This window comes from Eleutherodactylus coqui, chromosome 10 (assembly GCF_035609145.1).
Source record: "Eleutherodactylus coqui strain aEleCoq1 chromosome 10, aEleCoq1.hap1, whole genome shotgun sequence".
NCBI lineage: Eukaryota > Metazoa > Chordata > Amphibia > Anura > Eleutherodactylidae > Eleutherodactylus > Eleutherodactylus coqui.
The window spans coordinates 142,154,831-142,177,072 of NC_089846.1; the positions used below are offsets into that span (position 1 = coordinate 142,154,831).

At 46.7% G+C, this 22,242-nt stretch overlaps 1 protein-coding gene across 1 annotated transcript in view; it reads left to right on the forward strand.

Moving 5' to 3' along the window:
* Window positions 1-18,128, forward strand: part of PRSS16 (serine protease 16) — a 33,636-nt gene extending 15,508 nt beyond the window's left edge. The window contains exons 5-12 of the mRNA XM_066582000.1: window positions 4,720-4,843; window positions 6,308-6,385; window positions 7,622-7,669; window positions 11,393-11,656; window positions 14,606-14,747; window positions 16,219-16,398; window positions 16,850-16,995; window positions 17,071-18,128. Of these exons, the coding sequence (XP_066438097.1) occupies window positions 4,720-4,843; window positions 6,308-6,385; window positions 7,622-7,669; window positions 11,393-11,656; window positions 14,606-14,747; window positions 16,219-16,398; window positions 16,850-16,995; window positions 17,071-17,124 (1,036 nt within the window). The 3' untranslated portion in view covers window positions 17,125-18,128. The remainder of the gene's footprint in view (window positions 1-4,719; window positions 4,844-6,307; window positions 6,386-7,621; window positions 7,670-11,392; window positions 11,657-14,605; window positions 14,748-16,218; window positions 16,399-16,849; window positions 16,996-17,070) is intronic.
* Window positions 18,129-22,242: the final 4,114 nt, after the last annotated feature.

Genomic DNA, 22,242 nt, shown 5'->3' on the forward strand with positions numbered 1-22,242 from the left:
TGTAGTGTGATCAGTGTAGTGTGATCGGTGTAGTGGTGGTCAATGTCTTTAGTGTAGTGTGATCAGTGTAGTGGTGGTCAATGTATTTAGAGTAGTGTGATCGGTGTAGTGGTGGTCAATGTCTTTAGTGTAGTGTGATCAGTCGGTGTAGTGGTGGTCAATGTCTTTAGTGTAGTGTGATCAGTGTAGTGGTGATCAATGTATTTAGAGTAGTGTGATCGGTGTAGTGGTGGTCAATGTATTTAGTGTACTGTGATCAGTCAGTGTAGTGGTGGTCAATGTATTTAGTGTACTGTGATCAGTCAGTGTAGTGGTGGTCAATGTATTTAGTGTAGTGTGATCAGTCGGTGTAGTGGTGGTTAATGTCTTTAGTGTAGTGTGATCAGTCGGTGTAGTGGTGGTTAATGTCTTTAGTGTAGTGTGATCAGTCGGTGTAGTGGTGGTCAATGTCTTTAGTGTAGTGTGATCAGTCGGTGTAGTGGTGGTCAATGTCTTTAGCGTAGTGTGATCAGTCAGTGTAGTGATGGTCAATGTCTTTAGTGTAGTGTGATCAGTGTAGTGGTGGTTAATGTCTTTAGTGTAGTGTGATCGGTGTAGTGGTGGTCAATGTCTTTAGCGTAGTGTGATCATTCGGTGTAGTGGTGGTCAATGTCTTTCGTGTAGTGTGATCAGTGTAGTGGTGGTCAATGTATTTAGAGTAGTGTGATCGGTGTAGTGGTGTTCAATGTATTCAGTGTACTGTGATCAGTCAGTGTAGTGGTGGTCAATGTCTTTAGTGTAGTGTGATTAGTGTAGTGGTGGTCAATGTCTTTAGCGTAGTGTGATCAGTCGGTGTAGTGGTGGTCAATGTATTTAGAGTAATGTGATCGGTGTAGTGGTGGTCAATGTATTTAGTGTACTGTGATCAGTCGGTGTAGTGTTGGTCAATGTATTTAGTGTAGTGTGATCAGTGTAGTGGTGATCAATGTATTAAGAGTGGTGTGATCGGTGTAGTGGTGGTCAATGTATTTAGTGTACTGTGATCAGTCAGTGTAGTGGTGGTCAATGTATTTAGTGTAGTGTGATCAGTCGGTGTAGTGGTGGTTAATGTCTTTAGTGTAGTGTGATCAGTCGGTGTAGTGGTGGTTAATGTCTTTAGTGTAGTGTGATCAGTCGGTGTAGTGGTGGTCAATGTCTTTAGTGTAGTGTGATCAGTCGGTGTAGTGGTGGTCAATGTCTTTAGCGTAGTGTGATCAGTCGGTGTAGTGGTGGTCAATGTCTTTAGCGTAGTGTGATCAGTGTAGTGGTGGTTAATGTCTTTAGTGTAGTGTGATCGGTGTAGTGGTGGTCAATGTCTTTAGTGTAGTGTGATCAGTCGGTGTAGTGGTGGTCAATGTATTTAGAGTTGTGTGATCGGTGTAGTGGTGGTCAATGTCTTTAGCGTAGTGTGATCATTCGGTGTAGTGGTGGTCAATGTCTTTCGTGTAGTGTGATCAGTGTAGTGGTGGTCAATGTATTTAGAGTTGTGTGATCGGTGTAGTGGTGGTTAATGTCTTTAGTGTAGTGTGATCAGTCGGTGTAGTGGTGGTTAATGTCTTTAGTGTAGTGTGATCAGTGTAGTGGTGGTCAATGTCTTTAGTGTAGTGTGATTAGTGTAGTGGTGGTCAATGTCTTTAGTGTAGTGTGATCAGTCGGTGTAGTGGTGGTCAATGTATTTAGAGTTGTGTGATCGGTGTAGTGGTGGTCAATGTATTTAGTGTAGTGGGATCAGTCTGTGTAGTGGTGATCAATGTTTTTAGTGTAGTGTGATCAGTGTAGTGGTGGTCAATATCTTTAGTGTAGTGTGATCAGTGTAGTGGTGGTCAATGTATTTAGAGTAGTGTGATCGGTGTAGTGGTGGTCAATGTATTTAGTGTAGTGTGATCAGTCAGTGTAGTGATGGTCAATGTCTTTAGTGTAGTGTGATCAGTGTAGTGGTGGTCAATGTATTTAGAGTAGTGTGATCGGTGTAGTGGTGGTCAATGTCTTTAGTGTAGTGTGATCAGTCGGTGTAGTGGTGGTCAATGTCTTTAGTGTAGTGTGATCAGTCGGTGTAGTGGTGGTCAATGTCTTTAGCATAGTGTGATCAGTGTAGTGGTGGTCAATGTATTTAGAGTAGTGTGATCGGTGTAGTGGTGGTCAATGTATTTAGAGTAGTGTGATCGGTGTAGTGGTGGTCAATGTCTTTAGTGTAGTGTGATCAGTCGGTGTAGTCGTGGTCAATGTCTTTAGCGTAGTGTGATCAGTCAGTGTAGTGATGGTCAATGTCTTTAGTGTAGTGTGATCAGTGTAGTGTGATCGGTGTAGTGGTGGTCAATGTCTTTAGTGTAGTGTGATCAGTGTAGTGGTGGTCAATGTATTTAGAGTTGTGTGATCGGTGTAGTGGTGGTCAATGTCTTTAGTGTAGTGTGATCAGTCGGTGTAGTGGTGGTCAATGTATTTAGAGTTGTGTGATCGGTGTAGTGGTGGTCAATGTATTTAGTGTAGTGTGATCAGTCGGTGTAGTGGTGGTCAATGTATTTAGTGTCTGATCCTGTCAGAGTAAAAACAAAGCAACAGAAATCCAAAAAATAGTTTGCACTGTGTTCCAGGCCCCGTCGCAGTGATGCCCCACCCAATTGGGTGCATAATAAATTTATATATCTATAGTATAGCCCACAGTTAAGGCTGGGGACACACGGGACGGAAATCTCCCAGAATGACCGCACTGAAAAAACGTGAGATTTCCGCGGGATAAGCACAGCTTAAAACCCGCGGCCTTCAGCTCACGTCCTGGAAGTTTGTCTTACTGTGTTGAACTATAGTTTTATGATTTACCCTGATGGACTCGGCACAGTTCATACATGAAGCCACATGCTGGTCCTTCCCTTCTGAGCCCGCCATGTGTCCAAACAGCAATTTACGTCCCAATATGGGGCATTTCTAAACATTGCAGAATCCGGGTAATACATTCTGAGTTGTTTCTCTGCTAACTCCTGCTGTGTTAAAGAAAAAATAGTTTTAACTTCCACTTTCACTTCTTAGTATATAGCACTCATTGAGCGCTGTGTACTAGGGAATGGAGAAGGCAGAAGGCGTTAAAAACCACTCCTGCCTTCTCCTCCAGGTTCTCAGCTGCGACTAACAGCTGACATCCCGACCTGCTTCTGGATTGCAGAAGCAGGGGCTTTAATTCTGTGCCGTATTTTTACTGTCGGGCGGGATTAAAACCCAGGACCAAGCGCCGTATATTGACCGTTCTTAGTCCTTAATGGGTTGAATTGAAAGTCTTCAAACAATAAAATTGAAGTGTTCTATTTTCTGATGCAGTTTTCTTTAATTCCTGTGTAATATCTAATAGTTTAACCTGTTTAGGATCAGGCACGGTAAACTTACGGCGCCTGGTCCCGGGCTTAAAGCCTAGCCGTATGTAAAATTACAGCGAGGATTTAAGCTTCCTGGCTCTGCAATCAATCAGAGGAAGGACTAATTGTCAGCTGTTAGTTACAGCTGATAACCCGAAGGAAAAGGCAGGAGGGGTTTTTAACCCTTTCTGTCGTCTCCTTCTTCGGGTACACAGCACTCAATTAGCGCTGTGTACTGAAAAGTGAAAGCAGAAGTGTAACTTCCACTACAGGAGCCCGGGGGTCACCTGACTGCCGGGATTCCCTACCACAGCAGAGCTGCAGGGTTGTACTACACCCTGACCAGCTCTGCCGGTGATGTCACTACAGGGGATGTTTTTTTTCTGTAAATGCGGCCCCTATGGACGTCCCGGCTACAGTGGGAAAGTGTCAAACTAAAAAAAACAAAAACATGTGAATGTCCCCCAGGAGGTCTTATATAACGTCATGGGGGACAAAGATAGTAAAAAAACATAATTGCATACATCAGTATATAAAAATTACAGAATACAACAACAATATATACAGAAGAAAGGAAATAACCCAAAACTGTCGCCGTGTGCGCCCTGTAAACCAAAACCAGACATATTATATATCAAAACGTCCAAAACAAAATGCGGAGCCCGGTCACATACTTTATTTTAGCGTAAATATACTAATTTAAAAAAAAAACCTCTATATGTTGAAATAATTTTTTTAGCTTTTTACCCCCAATAAAACTAAAAAACAGGAATAAAAGTCAGTGAGAAATATATTAAAAAAATCCCCCTAAATGTCACAGAAAAAGAAACAGCAAAAAATAATTATGGTAGCTGAAGGAAAAAGAAACGGCAGTAAAACCACCAGATGGGTAAAATCCCCAAAGTGTCTGGTCCTTAAGGGGTTAACAAACTGCCTAGATGCCATTGGAATACTTTGAGGGTTGCAGTTTTTAAAATGGGTGATTCATGGGGGCTTTCTGATATACAGGCTTCTAAAATCCACGTCAGAACAGAGTTGGGCCTTCAAGGAGGCGGCTCTTAGAATTTACAAATAAATGTGACAAAATCTGCTAAATTGCTAACTTTGTGGTCCTAAAAACACAATATATGTCCCGAAAAACAATCCGAGAATTACATCTGATAAGTCATTACCCCATATGGTGACAGATGTCAGATCTGAAGAATAAGGCTCGGTCCTCAAGGGGTTAAAGGTTCTTTCTAATGGCTGTCCTTCCTGGCTGCAGCAGCAGTCACATGTCCTGGTCAGCAGCGGCCGGCCGCAGGGTCAGAGTGGTTGTCAGGCAGGAAACCCTTTGTATCTGCACTTCCTCTCCTAGGCTTGCAGACCTGGCTTCCTTCCATCTGTTCGTCTCCCAGAAGTATAACCTGACTCAGAAGAACCCTTGGATGAGCTTCGGCGGCTCCTACCCTGGATCCCTCTCGGCTTGGTTCAGACTGAAGGTGGGTCTTTTCGGTGTGACTGTTTCATTTGCTATCCTTCTGGATGGTATTCTGCTCTCTGTACCGCTGCTGAGGACACAATACACCTCCCCTTATCTCTGGTATGACCGTATGATGGGGCGCAGAGATCAGAGTCCATGGATAAGACGGGGTGAAGGTTCTTATCTCCCTATAACACCATTGCAGCCATGGACTGAATGATAGAATGGCAGGTGGCAGCTTCTCGCTCATGGGGACCAGGGATTGGCCACGCTGAAGTCCAACGTACAGGATTCTTCCTTCTCCCAAATTCTGTCGTCGGGCCCACCCACATACACATTGGGGTCCTTGTACACATGCCGACTGTTAGGTGCCTAAACACCCCACAGTCATCCCAGTGATCGTCTTCACATAGGAGCGAGGACTGCTCAATGAATGGAAGCAGAGCGCGCCAGAGATCGCCTCCATTCACAGTAAACAGGCAGTTGTTCATAGAGGACTGATGCCTGTTCACACAGGCCAATCGTTGTTGGATTGTTATGCCTGCCTGAACTGAACGACGAATGAATCTGCACTTTTGCCACTTTCGTCTGTTGTTTTTGAATAAAGGGGTGCATCGGAATGGATGTTTTTTTCCAGATTCCGAAAAAGGCCTTCAAAGTTTCATCACGTCGTTCTTTTTTCACAAATCACAAAAATGTGAAGATTTAAAAACTTTTTTAATGACGTTCTGATTCTTCATTTCAAAACAAGTAAACCTTATAAATCTGTCAACGGCAGAACTTACACTGAACGGTTAGCACTCAGATTGGGGTGATCCAGCGAGAATCGTTCTGTAACAGGGGATTAGATGGCCGGACGTTCCTGCTGTAATTGTTAGATTTAGATGATGATCACCCAGAGGTGTAACTATAGGGGTATATACGGTTACACCCGGGCCCAGGAGCCTTGGGGGGCCCATCAGGCCTCTCTTCTCCATATAGGGAGCCCGGTACTATGAATAAAGCATTAGTTGGGGGCCCTGTTACAGGATTTGCATTGGGGCCCAGGAGCCATAGGGGGCCCATCAGGCCTCTCTACTCCATATAGGGAGCCCGGTACTATAGATAAAGCATTATAGTTGGGGGCCCTGTTACAGGATTTGCATTAGGGCCCAGGAGCTTCGTGCTCCGCCTCTGTGTTCCCCTATTATGTACGGCCCCCTTTCTAGAGCTCGGTGTAGTTTCCGCGGTGTCACCGTGTAGAGATGCCCCTTAATTAGAGGAATGGTTAAACCCATTTGTGGGGTCATACATATCCAGGCAGAGCACCGTGCAGGATTCTGGGAAAGGTCTTCTCTTATTGGGCATGCAGAACATGTGTGGAGGGCTCGGACAGATCCATCATGAAGCCCACTGACCAATGATAGCCCAGATAGGATGTCTTATTACAGGCGGACTATTTATAAAGGTACTGATTGTACTTGTGGCGTTTTCTTCTTTGCAGTTCCCACATTTGGTGTACGCAGCCGTGGCCTCCTCCGCTCCGGTCAGGGCAGAGCTGGACTTCACTGATTATAACAAGGTCATTAGCATTTCTAAGGATATTTGTAGTTCGTTATGGGGTATGTAATGAACAATTCGGTGTTGATGTACAATGGGCTGCATCTACTGCTACAAGACCCTGCTGACTGTGACAATCTGCCAGTACTCTGCAGATGTGCTATGAGGACCCAAGAGGTAAAGTGCAGCCATGTCCTCCTAGACAAACGTCTTCTCAATGGGGGAATCCCTCCTACCGCTGCATTTAGACTATTATTGTTCAGTTTCACATGAGCCACCGAGAATCGTGAGGTCCTTGTTCGTTCAGTTTCAGCCTGCATAGAGATTGGCGCTGGCTGCTACACTTGTTGGACAGTTTAAACACTGATCGCTGAGTAGATCACATTGGAATATGAAACGCTGAAGGACAAATGAACGAGAACTGCATGATTCTCAATGAGAATGGTGGAATCTAAACTCCTCGGCTGAGCGTGAACTGGCTGCTGGTGAGGTCCCCAGCTTGTTCGCTCCGGCATACGAGAGCCATGAGATTCTCGTTCTGTCTAGAAGCCCCATTAGATCTTGGTTGGTGGCCGTATTTACGCAGAAGTCCTGTCTATTCGGGTGCTTTTACATGGGATGACTTTTGAGCTTTTAGGCGTCCAACAATCGTCCCAACAACTATAGTCCATGTGCTTACACACAGGAGTGAAAGTCCTTCAGTGAATGGAGGCGGAGCGGCCGGAGGTCCTTTAGCCTCCCTCCTCCATTCACTGTGAACAGGCAGTTGTTCATTAATTATGACTGCCTTTTTACACTGGGCAAGAAGTTCCTCATTAGTCAGTTCATTGTAGTGAGCAGACACAAAGTGAAGACACAAAGCGACTGATTTCTTGCTCAGTACCTTGACGGCTTTTGCTTTTTCAGGGGGCGACTCTAACTGAAATCGCTTGTTTGAGGACTTTTCCAACCAACAGTCGTCCCATGGTAAAGTGCCCTCCCATCTGCTCTATTGAGCGACCATTTGGCCGATAGCTTTTCTGGTGAAGGCACCCTAAATCAAGTCCCCCCTCCATGGTTGATATCCTACTTATTTTCCGTAGCATAGTATATTTTATTGAATGCTACATACATGGTTGGTGTATTCGGCCGACGTTACTGTACGACTTGAGAGAGGAGAAGAACCTGTATATTGGGAATACCTGCGGATCTAGAGAGTCTTCATGGGCTGTCCATAGGATCTTGTGGCGTTGGTGACCTCTCCTCTTCCTCTTTACAGGTGGTGGCTCAGAGTTTGTCAGATCCAGTCATTGGAGGATCATCCAAGGTACAGTCCGGTTCATTGCCCTGGACGACCTACATATATGGCTAAGCACAATATCAGGCCGAGAAACGTGACCCGATGTCGCGCTTGTGACCGTGTGATTCATCCACAAATGCGAGGCGATTTTCAGGCAAAAATGCCTTGCATCGCATCTGTGAAATTCCGATCCTCTTGTGTAAGTTTCACGCTCTTTAGAGGATCGGAAGTGTTTCCCATTGATTTCATTCCACATACACATCGCACGGCATGCAAGAGCCATTAAAGGCTTGTGTATAGTACTGCGCTCACAAGAATGGGGCTTATATGTACCAACATTTGTGTGTCTCACAATGCGCCAATCTCCAAGCTGTGTGGAGCGGCCCCCATGGACGGCTCTTATGCGAACTGCACTGTTCCCAATTATTATGCAAAGTAAATATTAATAGGATTTTAGAAAAATGAGTTTTTATGTTTAAGTTTACAAAAAAGAAAGTTAGTTTGTTTCATTTCTCCTCGTTAGACGTGCGGCATCAATCTGGGATAGGTTTGTTAATTGGATTGCCGGGTGATCTTGGTTAAAGGGAAAGTTACTTAAAGAGAATGTCCCACATTATGAAGCATCTCACAGTTCTCATGCAATGTGGAGAGGAAGAAAGACCTTCCTGAAGATGAGAAGCATGAAGTACCCAGTGCAAACAATGTCTATGTCATGGGAGCTGGAGCGCGGTCCCCAAACTGAAGATATGAGTGCGATCTGATGAAGGCTTAATGGGGAAGTCTGGCCAGACACATTAATCTGATTAAGAGGGCAGCTGTAAAAAATGCCCCTGGTGAGCAGCAAACGGGTCTTTGAAGGTGTCGGTGTCGCCCTCCAGAGGCTGGCAGTTGTGCACAAAGCTGTACTATGGCCACCCCTATCTGAAGCCCCCAAAGAGGAGCTTGTGCGGTGGGCTGAGACATACATGAGGACTGGTCTGCATACCATTATATTTACCGAAGACTGTTGCACTACTCTGGAGAGTCCTGATGGATGGCCGGTGAGTGGCTACCCTGTCCCTACAAGACTGAGATGTCAGCAAGGAGGTGGCGGAGTGAACTCTGGACTATATGTGGAGTTACTGAGCATGGTCTGCAATGGGATGAAAAGAAGAATCGGGCCTTCCGAAATACAATGTAATGCAAAGCCGTGCCCCGTCCCATCCTGCGAAAACACCCAAACTGGTGACTTCTTGGCTGCTACAGCGTAAAAGGAGCTAAAATCATGGTTGGCCACCATCGTCTGCTGACCCCAATCCTACTGAGACCTTGTGGAGCGTCCGTATACCTCAGAACGGCTCTGCGAGACAATCCTGGCACCGGCTAATGACATGCAAGCAGAAATGATACAATTACTTATAACCTCATTCAATGGATTATGGAGTTGATAAAGTTGTATGAAGGAAGAGATCATACATCACTCATCATACATCACTCATCATACATCGTTCATCATACATCGTTCATCATACATCGTTCATCACACATCGTTCATCACACATCATACATCACTCATCATACATCACTCATCATACATCACTCATCATACATCACTCATCATACATCGTTCATCACACATCGTTCATCACACATCGTTCATCACTCATCATACATCACTCATCATACATCGTTCATCACACATCGTTCATCACACATCGTTCATCACTCATCATACATCACTCATCATACATCACTCATCATACATCGTTCATCACACATCGTTCATCACACATCGTTCATCACACATCGTTCATCACTCATCATACATCACTCATCATACATCACTCATCATACATCGTTCATCACACATCGTTCATCACACATCGTTCATCACACATCGTTCATCACACATCGTTCATCACACATCGTTCATCACACATCGTTCATCACTCATCATACATCACTCATCATACATCACTCATCATACATCGTTCATCACACATCGTTCATCACACATCGTTCATCACACATCGTTCATCACTCATCATACATCACTCATCATACATCGTTCATCACACATCGTTCATCACACATCGTTCATCACTCATCATACATCGTTCATCATACATCGTTCATCACACATCATACATCACTCATCATACATCACTCATCACACATCGTTCATCATACATCGTTCATCACACATCATACATCACTCATCATACATCGTTCATCATACATCGTTCATCATACATCGTTCATCATACATCGTTCATCATACATCGTTCATCACACATCGTTCATCACACATCGTTCATCACTCATCATACATCACTCATCATACATCGTTCATCATACATCGTTCATCATACATCGTTCATCATACATCGTTCATCACACATCGTTCATCACTCATCATACATCACTCATCATACATCGTTCATCATACATCGTTCATCATACATCGTTCATCCTACATCGTTCATCATACATCGTTCATCACTCATCATACATCACTCATCATACATCGTTCATCATACATCGTTCATCATACATCGTTCATCATACATCGTTCATCATACATCGTTCATCACTCATCATACATCACTCATCATACATCGTTCATCATACATCGTTCATCATACATCGTTCATCATACATCGTTCATCCTACATCACTCATCCTACATCACTCATCCTACATCATTCATCCTACATCATATATCATTCATCATATATCATTCATCATATATCATTCATCATACATCGTTCATCATACATCACTCATCCTACATCGTTCATCCTACATCGTTCATCCTACATCGTTCATCCTACATCACTCATCCTACATTATACATCCTACATCATTCATCCTACATCATTCATTCTACATCATATATCATTCATCATATATCATTCATCCTACATCGATATGTAACTTCATCTGGAAATACAAACTTTTGGATTTAAGCTGTATTTATTTTTTTGATAATCTGTGCCGCAGCGAATAACAGCGTCGGGTGAAATTCTGTCATTGTGCAAAAACTGAATGCAACATAATCTGGAACAACATATTTTGTCATCATTTCAAAATGTAAATAAAGCCATCGCCATTATCAGTACTTCCACCGTCCTGGAAGTGATGATATGGTCCCCACACAGCCCTGATCTCACCCCTATGACGTCTGTCTGGGACTACATGAAGAGACGGAAGGATTTGAGTCTACATCTACAGAAGATCTGTGGTTAGCTTTACAAGATGTTTGGAAAATATCCCTGCTGAGTTCCTTCAAAAACTGTGTGCAAATGTACTTAGAAGAACTGATGGTGTTGTGGAAAACAATGTGATCACACCAAGTATTGATCTGACTTAGATTTTTTCTTTTAGTGTTAATGCGACTGCTAGGACCCCAGCTGATGATGAGAATGGGGACCCTTGGTGTCCCTGACTGCATAGAGTAGTGGTCGCACGTGCCCACTACCTCTCCACTCATCTCATTGGGCCTGCTGGAGATGGCGGAGTGTTGTACCCCTCATCACTGCAAATGTGACATATCCCTATAGTCTTTATGAAGGCCGATGCAGAAATGAATATTTCAGCTGACCTAACGCTCCCGACAACTGGCGGCTCCTGAAAGTGTGACGTCACGGCGTCCCAGCACAGGTCATGTGACTAGAGATGAGCGGGCACGCTTGGAGGAAGCCGTTACTCCAGCCAGTCTGTTGGGCACCAATGTCTTGATGCTAATGCTCTGCTTTGGTCTGGTTGCAGTGTCTGAACAGAGTTAGGAAGAGTTTCCAAGAAGTGGACTCCATGCTTCATGCAGGGAACGTCTCCAAACTAGAGCGAGATTTCTCCTCCTGCTCCCCTCTCCAAGGCCCTGATGACTATACAGAGTTTGTCAGCAACCTGGCAGATATATTTATGGGCGCGGTGCAATACAACATGGAGTCTCCGGGCAGCGATGTGCGGAAGATCTGCGGGCACATGGTCAGCGCACAATCTGCATACGAAGGCCTGCGCATTGTCAATTCCGTAAGTTCGTCCCTCTGGGGTGCTAATAGTCATTACTGATGAGTAAACATGGCGGCACTGATTATTGGTATCGCAGTGAGTAAACATGGCGGCACTGATTATTGGTATCGCATGCAGTGTGTAAACATGGCGGCACTGATTATTGGTATCGCATACAGTGTGTAAACATGGCGGCACTGATTATTGGTATCGCATACAGTGTGTAAACATGGCGGCACTGATTATTGGTATCGCATACAGTGTGTAAACATGGCGGCACTGATTATTGGTATCGCAGTGAGTAAACATGGCGGCACTGATTATTGGTATCGCAGTGAGTAAACATGACGGCACTGATTATTGGTATCGCATGCAGTGTGTAAACATGGCGGCACTGATTATTGGTATCGCATGCAGTGTGTAAACATGGCGGCACTGATTATTGGTATCGTATACAGTGTGTAAACATGGCGGCACTGATTATTGGTATCGCAGTGAATAAACATGGCGGCACTGATTATTGGTATCGCATACAGTGTGTAAACATGGCGGCACTGATTATTGGTATCGCATACAGTGTGTAAACATGGCGGCACTGATTATTGGTATCGCATACAGTGTGTAAACATGGCGGCACTGATTATTGGTATCGCATACAGTGTGTAAACATGGCGGCACTGATTATTGGTATCGCATACAGTGTGTAAACATGGCGGCACTGATTATTGGTATCGCAGTGAGTAAACATGGCGGCACTGATTATTGGTATCGCATGCAGTGTGTAAACATGGCAGCACTGATTATTGGTATCGCATGCAGTGTGTAAACATGGCGGCACTGATTATTGGTATCGTATACAGTGTGTAAACATGGCGGCACTGATTATTGGTATCGCAGTGAATAAACATGGCGGCACTGATTATTGGTATCGCATACAGCGTGTAAACATGGCGGCACTGATTATTGGTATGGCATACAGTGTGTGAACATGGCGGCACTGATTATTGGTATCGCATACAGTGTGTAAACATGGCGGCACTGATTATTGGTATCGCGTACAGTGTGTAAACATGGCGGCACTGATTATTGGTATCGCGTACAGTGTGTAAACATGGCGGCACTGATTATTGGTATTGCGTACAGTGTGTAAACATGGCGGCACTGATTATTGGTATGGTGTACAGTGTGTAAACATGGCGGCACTGATTATTGGTATCGCATGCAGTGTGTAAACATGGCGGCACTGATTATTGGTATCGCATACAGTGTGTAAACATGGTGGCACTGATTATTGGTATCGCGGTGTGTAAACATGGCGGCACTGATTATTGGTATCGCATGCAGTGTGTAAACATGGTGGCACTGATTATTGGTATCGCATGCAGTGTGTAAACATGGCGGCACTGATTATTGGTATCGCATACAGTGGGTAAACATGGCGGCACTGATTATTGGTATGGCATACAGCGTGTAAACATGGCGGCACTGATTATTGGTATCGTGTACAGCGTGTAAACATGGCGGCACTGATTATTGGTATCGCGTACAGTGTGTAAACATGGCGGCACTGATTATTGGTATCGCAGTGAGTAAACATGGCGGCACTGATTATTGGTATCGCATGCAGTGTGTAAACATGGTGGCACTGATTATTGGTATCGCATGCAGTGTGTAAACATGGCGGCACTGATTATTGGTATCGCATACAGTGGGTAAACATGGCGGCACTGATTATTGGTATGGCATACAGCGTGTAAACATGGCGGCACTGATTATTGGTATCGTGTACAGCGTGTAAACATGGCGGCACTGATTATTGGTATCGCATACAGTGTGTAAACATGGCGGCACTGATTATTGGTATCGCGTACAGTGTGTAAACATGGCGGCACTGATTATTGGTATCGCATACAGTGTGTAAACATGGCGGCACTGATTATTGGTATCGCATACAGTGTGTAAACATGGTGGCACTGATTATTGGTATCGCGTACAGTGTGTAAACATGGCGGCACTGATTATTGGTATCGCATACAGTGTGTAAACATGGCGGCACTGATTATTGGTATGGCGTACAGCATGTAAACATGGCGGCACCGATTATTGGTATCGCATGCAGTGTGTAAACATGGCGGCACTGATTATTGGTATCGCATGCAGTGTGTAAACATGGCGGCACTGATTATTGGTATCGCATGCAGTGTGTAAACATGGCGGCACTGATTATTGGTATCGCATACAGTGTGTAAACATGGCGGCACTGATTATTGGTATTGCATACAGTGTGTAAACATGGCGGCACTGATTATTGGTATCGCGTACAGTGTGTAAACATGGCGGCACTGATTATTGGTATCGCATACAGTGTGTAAACATGGCGGCACTGATTATTGGTATGGCGTACAGCATGTAAACATGGCGGCACTGATTACTGGTATCGCATACAGCATGTAAACATGGCGGCACCGATTATTGGTATCGCATGCAGTGTGTAAACATGGCGGCACTGATTATTGGTATCGCATGCAGTGTGTAAACATGGCGGCACTGATTATTGGTATCGCATGCAGTGTGTAAACATGGCGGCACTGATTATTGGTATCGCATACAGTGTGTAAACATGGCGGCACTGATTATTGGTATCGCATGCAGTGTGTAAACATGGCGGCACTGATTATTGGTATCGCATGCAGTGTGTAAACATGGCGGCACTGATTATTGGTATCGCATGCAGTGTGTAAACACGGCGGCACTGATTATTGGTATCGCATGCAGTGTGTAAACATGGCGGCACTGATTATTGGTATCGCATGCAGTGTGTAAACATGGCGGCACTGATTATTGGTATCGCATGCAGTGTGTAAACATGGCGGCACTGATTATTGGTATCGCATGCAGTGTGTAAACATGACGGCACTGATTATTGGTATCGCATGCAGTGGGTCTCACCTTCCTTTCCGTCTCTGGCAGATGTACATGGATTATATAGGACTTAAATGTGTGGAGAACTCCCATGAGAAGGCGCTGTCCGACTTGGGGAACACAACGCTGAGTGCGGTTGGCGTCGGGGAGCGGCAGTGGTATTACCAGACCTGCACCGAGTTCGGATACTGTGAGTTACAGCAAATGTTCATTATAAATTGGTTTCTTGATTTCCCCTAAAAGCCGTGAATCCCCAATGTATGGTTTATGAAGGAGAACCAGATGGCAGAGGAGGGTTCCCCTAATTTGCTCTTATTTTCTGATTGTAGACTTTTTTTAATTACTGCTCCTGATCATGGGGATGGCCAGCTGCCGGAGGTGTGGTTAACAGCATGGCTTTACCCCCTGGGCCACCGGAGACCACAGGAGCCTCTCACTGATCGGAGTGTGGGGGGCATACATAGGATTACTACCATGTTTGGGGGAGGCGAGTTCCTCAAACATGACAGTGCGGTTTTCTTGGCCATGTCTTCACCGTATGGCGTACATAAATAAGATATCTTATTAGTCTGGCCAGGTGATACCAGCACTCAGGCCTCCTGCACAAGGGCGGACATTACAAAACGCAATCCTATGCAGACGGCCGCGAAAACACAGAAAACAAATCGCGGCACGGTCTATTTCTGTGCGGATCTCAGAGGTCTGCACTGAAACGTCACTCCCGGCACTCCACTCTGCGCACGCGGCAGCCGGCACATCACAGAGAGGAGAAGACACGGAGGAACGTGAGCCGCACTACTCACTGCGGAGGCGCGAGTTCGGATCCCGCTGTAAGACTTCCCGCAGTGGGGTCTGACCCGGCCGTCTGCAGGTCGCCTTAAGCTTTACAGATTTCGTTTTTGTTTTGTTTTCTAAAAAAAAAAAATTCAGCTTCGTCTTACTGACTTGAATATATGACCGCCTCTCTAATACACTGCAAACCTTCTGTATTGCAGTGTAGTGTGCGTCTCAATGTTAAAGGGGTTCTCCAGGAGTTTTACTATCGACAACCTAACCTCTGGATAGGTGATCAATAGCTGATTGGCGGGGGAAGGGTGTTCGCTGTTTGAGGATAGGTCATCAATAGTAAAAGTCTCAGACAACTCCTTGTAAGCGCTCCCTCTGGGCTCTGGGGGGGTACGTCATTAGGCCGTTGTCTGGCTGGCATGACTGCCTTTTCAGCATTCCAGAATTTATCATGGGGTAAGGATAAGAATTGGGTGATAAAGGCAGCCCACTGCTTCTGTCTAACCACTTGGATGCCATGATCAAAAGGTTAGGGCCCATAACTGCTATGGGGTTTAGATGGTTGGGACTGGAGTTAGCAGCTGTATAACCAGCTGACATTCACTGCGTAAGGAGCAGCACAACTCCTGATCCCGCTCCATACGCTGTGCGCACATCTCTAAATATACAGCAAATGTTTCAAAGGGATTAAAATGGTGATATGGAAATTTTTAAAAAATTACAAAAACTCACAAATTTAACATCACAATTTGACTTAAACAATCGGTCCTTTTCAGATTGTGCATCGCCTTTAGGAATGATCAGACGCACTTCTAGAAAACTCCTTTAACAATACTTTACTACTCTCTGTGACTTCTCACATCTTCCCTCCACAGATCAGACTTGTGGGGACGGCTCTTGCCCATTCTCCCGACTCATCACCCTGAAGTCTCAGCTGGACCTCTGCACCGAGGTCTTCCAGATCCCCCCAGAGTCTGTACATCAGTCGGTCCAATTCACCAATGAGTTCTATGGAGCTGATCATCCCAAGTCCAGCAGGATCATCTTTGTTAATGGTATGACCCCAATGAGAGATTCCCCATGTCCGCCTGACCCCCTCAGGCCTTGCATTATGCCCCACTTATATGGGATGACTGTCTGCTAAATGATCGGGTGACGTCACTGCTAGTTGTTGGGGCTTGTGCTGAGCGTTTAGACAGGCAGATCACCGCTGAGTAACGCTTACTTCTCGCTCAGCACTTCACATTGAGCGTGGAGCGTTTACACGCAGCAAGGAGTGAGCGAACTAGCGATGCTTTTTAAGCTGGTGACAAACAAAAAGTAAACTAATCGTGCCGATGGCTTTGTATTTAGGGGTTACGATTCTCACGCCTCTTTGTTAGTCTGAACGGATTCTGCGTGATAACCGTCATCTGTAAACGGCCCTGCAGGCATAACACAATGTATCCGCTTTGCCTGCAGTGTTCCTGTAAGTAATTCCCTAACTGACATTCGCCTCACCTGCAGGTGACATAGACCCTTGGCACGCCCTCAGTGTGCTGAAGAATCAGTCTCGCTCAGAAATCGCCATCTTTATCAACGGGACTGCCCATTGTGCGAACATGAATCCTTCCCGCAGCTCCGATCCTCCATCGCTGCAGAAAGCTCGAGAGGTCAGAAGACATCATGAAAGTAATGTAGGGTTCATATAGAAAACCTCATGCATCATGGTCTCTTTTGTGTTGCAGGAAATTGCCGATAAGATTGCAGAATGGCTACAAAGTGTCCGGCGGACTGAGTAACCTTTGACCCCTCTGCTGTAAGCCGAGAGAAGAAAATGCCAAATTAGTAAAAAAAAAAAAACACTGGAAAAACACGTCTGTGTGGATTGTAACCAAAGGAACAACAATTGTAGCTGCAGGGATTTGTGCTCCATCCCCCTGTAAGGAGACCGTGTGCAATAATGCAGACAAGGACCTTGTGCGTTCTTTGTCTCTACAACTAATGGTTTTATTGCTCCGCTGCATCTAAAATAAAAATGGAGCAACTTTGGGTATATTTACAGCAAAATAGTATGTAAGGCTGAAGAAGACATCTGTCCATCCAATTCAGCCTGTTACACCCAATGAGAAAGGGAGACCAAGCTCCTCCCACTTGTCTGCTGTGTCCAGAGCCTACAGACAAGCCCTGTGCAGTCCGATCTTAGTCATAGGCTCTTCAGTCCGTCTTCGATACATCTGATTGGTGGACGGCTGGAAGACCCAAAACAGTGGGATGTCTTCAATAAGCAATAGATCCAAAGTTGCATCTTTTTTATTTTGGAAGCATTGGTCCAAATGGCCGATCCCGACACTCAGATCTCCTTAGAGGATGTGAGGAGCGCTCCGCTGTCCTGCAGGAACTTTGTTTTAATTGTTAGACATTAAAGTGACCCTCCCCCCGAACTGTAGGGAGAGTGATGTTAGCTGCTGACCGTCTCGCCGGATACACGTGCAGTAGTGGCCAATCAGAGCAGGTGTACTATGTCAGCAGTCTGAGACAATCCTAATATACAGTCAGAAGAGTGCAGTGTCCATATGGGGTCCAGGGACTGATGGGTCCAGGGACCGCAGCACAAAGGGGACTGAAGAGTCGCTTTAAGCAATGTGTGAGCACAAACACAATAACCCCTCTGAGAGTGTTTTTACATTTTGTATGTTTTGTCATTTCCGGTGTCTTTCTGTAAATATCCGTTGTGCCGATCTTTGGGGCGCCGAGCAAGATTTTTTAATGGTTTTTTGTTATAAAAATAAATTCTTACACTATTGGTGTTTTTCTTCTTTCTGTATAAATCCAGGCGGCCGGCCATTCGTAGCTTTCTAATTCCTGTAAGGATTGGTACTCATATACCTAATGATGAACATCTGCCCCTTCCTGATCAGTAGGCCTGAGCCCCGAGGCCTGGCATGCACGAAGAGTCACACTGAAGCCTGCCGTTCAGCTGCATGTAACTTCTTTACTCTAATCCAGCTGCATGGGGTTTATAGACGGTGGGCGTGGTTAGCACTCATGAAGTACGCCTCTGCAGCTGATTGGTTATTGCCCCTAGATGGGGCTCTTCCTCCAGGAGCTGGGGTCCTTATTATGGAATCCCTGGACGAAGAATGTGCCATCTTGGGTAAACTGTTGGGAACACGGTGGGCGGGGGAGCGAGTAGTCAGTTCAGACGGGAAGCTGTGTTAGTAGTGTAGAGGGGAGGCACATGTTTGTAATAGGCATGTCAGTTTATTACAATCCGTTACACTGTGTCTATACTTTTATGGAAAAGTTTATTAAATGACCAAGAAAGGTTGAAAAGGCAGAGCTGAAGCATCAGCGATGGCTGATGCGATGGCTCCTCCGAGGTTCGTCAGTGAAGGTGTTTCTTCTGGCCCTGCCTCCATGCACTGTGCAGGCAGTTGTTCCCAGATGACTGACTTGTTTGCACTGGTCTCTTTGCTTCGGGGAGGTTTACCTCCCTATTGGCTCCTGTTTACACTGGACAATCCCGTTGCAGCCTTCTTTCTCTCCCCAGCCTGGAGGGGTCCTGTGTGAAGTCACCTCCACCTTCTCCCATATATTTTGGTAACACAATTCCTAAATCTTTTTGGGATCTCTGTTGTAAAGTGTAAGGCCTCCTGTCCACAGGATTGGACCGACCCTGCCCGTGGCCGAGGACACAGCGGGACTTCTACTTACCCGCCTGGGTCTTCTCTGCACTGCGGATGCGCCGGCCGGCGCCCCATCGCACATCCGCAGTGGAGTTTTTTTTAAACTCCTGCTTTCCTGCAGACGGCCGGTGGATTGGAGGCTTCTATTGACTTCAATGGAAGCCGTCCGTGCGGGATCTACACTGAATGGCGCATGCTGCGATTTATTTTTTTTCCTGGACCAAATAGGTTGGCAGATCCAATCCGCATGCTTATTACACCTGCGGACGCCCATGTGTCCCTACAGGCGGCTTGATTTGCGGATCTTCTGTAACTCCGATCCGCCTGTGGACATTGGGGGAGCTTCACACATTGTGAGTTTGCTGCAGGCTTTCTGTAGTGGAAACCTGTAGCCGATTCCCTGTAAATCCACAGCGGTCAGACCACCGTTTAGGCGCAGATTTGGCCACAATTGTGGATTTTAAGGCCGCCTGCAGACGAGCGGGTCGGATCCGGCGGCGAGAATTCTCGCCGCGGGAGCCGGCCTGAGCGCCTGCAGAGACAAGCGCGTACTCACTGCGCCCGGCGACCCCGGCTCTTTCATGTGCCGACCGCGGGCAGCCGGCACATGCGCAGACCGGAGCCGGCGGCCGGGTGAATGACATTTCTGTGCGAGGCTCTGCGAGCCCCGCACAAAAATAGGACATGCCGCAGTTTGTTTGCCGCACGAGATTTCGCCCGGCCAAACCGCGGCCGTCTGCATAGGAGTGCGTATTGTAATGCACTCCTATGCAGGCTTTCAGTGGCGGAGCCCGTGTGCAGGCGGCCTAACTCTTGTATCTGAATTCTGCAGCATAAAGAGACATTTTGTGGATTTACAGCAATTTTGAAAAAGCTCTGCGGATTTGATGTGGCGCATTCCTGCACCGTGTGAAGGCGATTCTAGACCTCTCCTCCGAGAGGCTTGTAATGCGGCTGCTGGGGAATCTCCGCAGCATTGATGCCACATGACAAGCCTGAGGGGCACGGCCCACTACAGGTTATTTTTCACTGCGAAATTGGCAGCGTTTTTTTCCTGCAGGGGTCTATGGGGCTTGTAATGTTAAAATCGCGATCGCGCAAAATCGCAATTTACCGCTCATTGCCACGGATTTACAGCACGGGTGCAAAACTATGCCAACTTGTGGCAAAAACCATGGCACAACCCCATCGTCTTAACCTGGTTGGCTCAAGCTTTCATAACTCGGCCGTTTGGATGTTCAGCTGATCGTCCCGGGTTCTTCTCCCAATAATCAGAGACGCAGCATCATGTGGCCATGGCGGAAGCAGCATCATGTGGCCATGGCGGAAGCGGCATCATGTGGCCATGGCGGAAGCGGAATCATGTGGCGATGGCGGAAGCGGCATCATGTGGCCATGGCGGAAGCGGCATCATGTGGCCATGGCGGAAGCGGCATCATGTGGCCATGGCGGAAGCGGCATCATGTGGCCATGGCGGAAGCGGCATCATGTGGCCATGGCGGAAGCGGCATCATGTGGCCATGGCGGAAGCGGCATCATGTGGCCATGGCGGAAGCAGCATCATGTGGCCATGGCGGAAGCAGCATCATGTGGCGATGGCGGCCACTGATAGTGACTTTCTGTTCTGACACAAGACAGCCTGAGCAGAGAGACAAACACTAAATCAGTCCACTGAGCTGAGGAATGCGACCGTTTAATGATGTCTCCTATCAGTAATGCACACATTAGATAGACACTGCCCCAACAGCACCACCTATTGGATGGAAACAGTCTTACGGTTTGCAGCGACCCAACAATCACAACAAAACCATCTAGTTTTAATTTCTTGCCCTTGTCGAGTCATGGCAACTTGGAAGCCGCAACGCGCCTGCAATCCCCAGCATCAGGATGTAGCGTAGCGTGGCCGTGTGTAACGTCACTGTGGGGGCTTGGGGCTCATTCACATGGGCAGAGGCGTAGAAACCTGTATCGTGTAGCGTGGCAGCCCATTCGCTCTGCTGGCAAAGATTGCGTGCGGGCTGTGATTGGCGCTGTGCACGCCCGGGCTTCTGACATCACGAACATGCGCAGTGTGACATTGAAAAAATAATAATTCCCCCCGTATGTGTAGAGCGGGGCCGCATGAAACGCGTGCGACGGAACCTGCGAAACGCTACAATAAATACACCCATAAGCGCAAAAAAGTATCTCTGAGCGAATGCATCTACTATCGTGTGACGCCGGCCCATGCTGAAACATTGCTGAGCGGCACGTGGCGCACTACATCACTCAGGGGACAAGAGGACAGCGACCTCCGGCATGTAACGGACGCGGGCGCCGGGAATAGTTCAGCGCCGGTGAATGCAGCAATGCCAAAAACCTAAAAAACACAACGACCTACATAATCTGGTGTCCCCAAAGTCATACCGACCCGCAGGGAAAGCTGGCGCGCCATTTATACCGCCGCCACAAATATATACCGAACAACGGCAGAACTGAGGCGTTCAAACGCGTAATATGGACCCCAAATACTACCAACGAGGCGGCGCACACGGACTTGTGCGTTACATGGTTTCTACGGACGTGTCTGACTTGTGTGTTACGCGGTTTCCACGGACGTGTCTGACTTTTGTGTTACGCTGTTTATACGGACGTGTCTGATGTGTGTTACGCCGTTTCTACGGACGTGTCTGACTTGTGTCACGCCGTTTCCACGGACGTGTCTGACTTGTGTGTTACGCGGTTTCCACGGACGTGTCTGACTTGTGTTACGCCGTTTCCACGGATGTGTCTGACTTGTGTTACGCGGTTTCCACGGACGTGTCTGACTTGTGTTACGCCGTTTCCACGGACCTGTCTGACTTGTGTTACGCGGTTTCCACGGACGTGTCTGACTTGTGTTACGCCGTTTCCACGGACGTGTCTGACTTGTGTCACGCCGTTTCCATGGATATGTCTGATTTGTGTTACGCGGTTTCCACGGACGTGTCTGACTTGTGTTACGCCGTTTCCACGGACGTGTCTGACTTGTGTGCTACGCGGTTTCCACGGACGTGTCTGACTTGTGTGCTACGCGGTTTCCACGGACGCGTCTGACTTGTGTGTTACGCCGTTTCTACGGACGTGCCTGACTTGTGTTACGCGGTTTCCACGGGCGTGTCTGACTTGTGTGCTACGCGGTTTCCACGGACGTGTCTGACTTGTGTGTTACGCCGTTTCCATGGACGTGTCTGACTTGTGTTACGTGGTTTC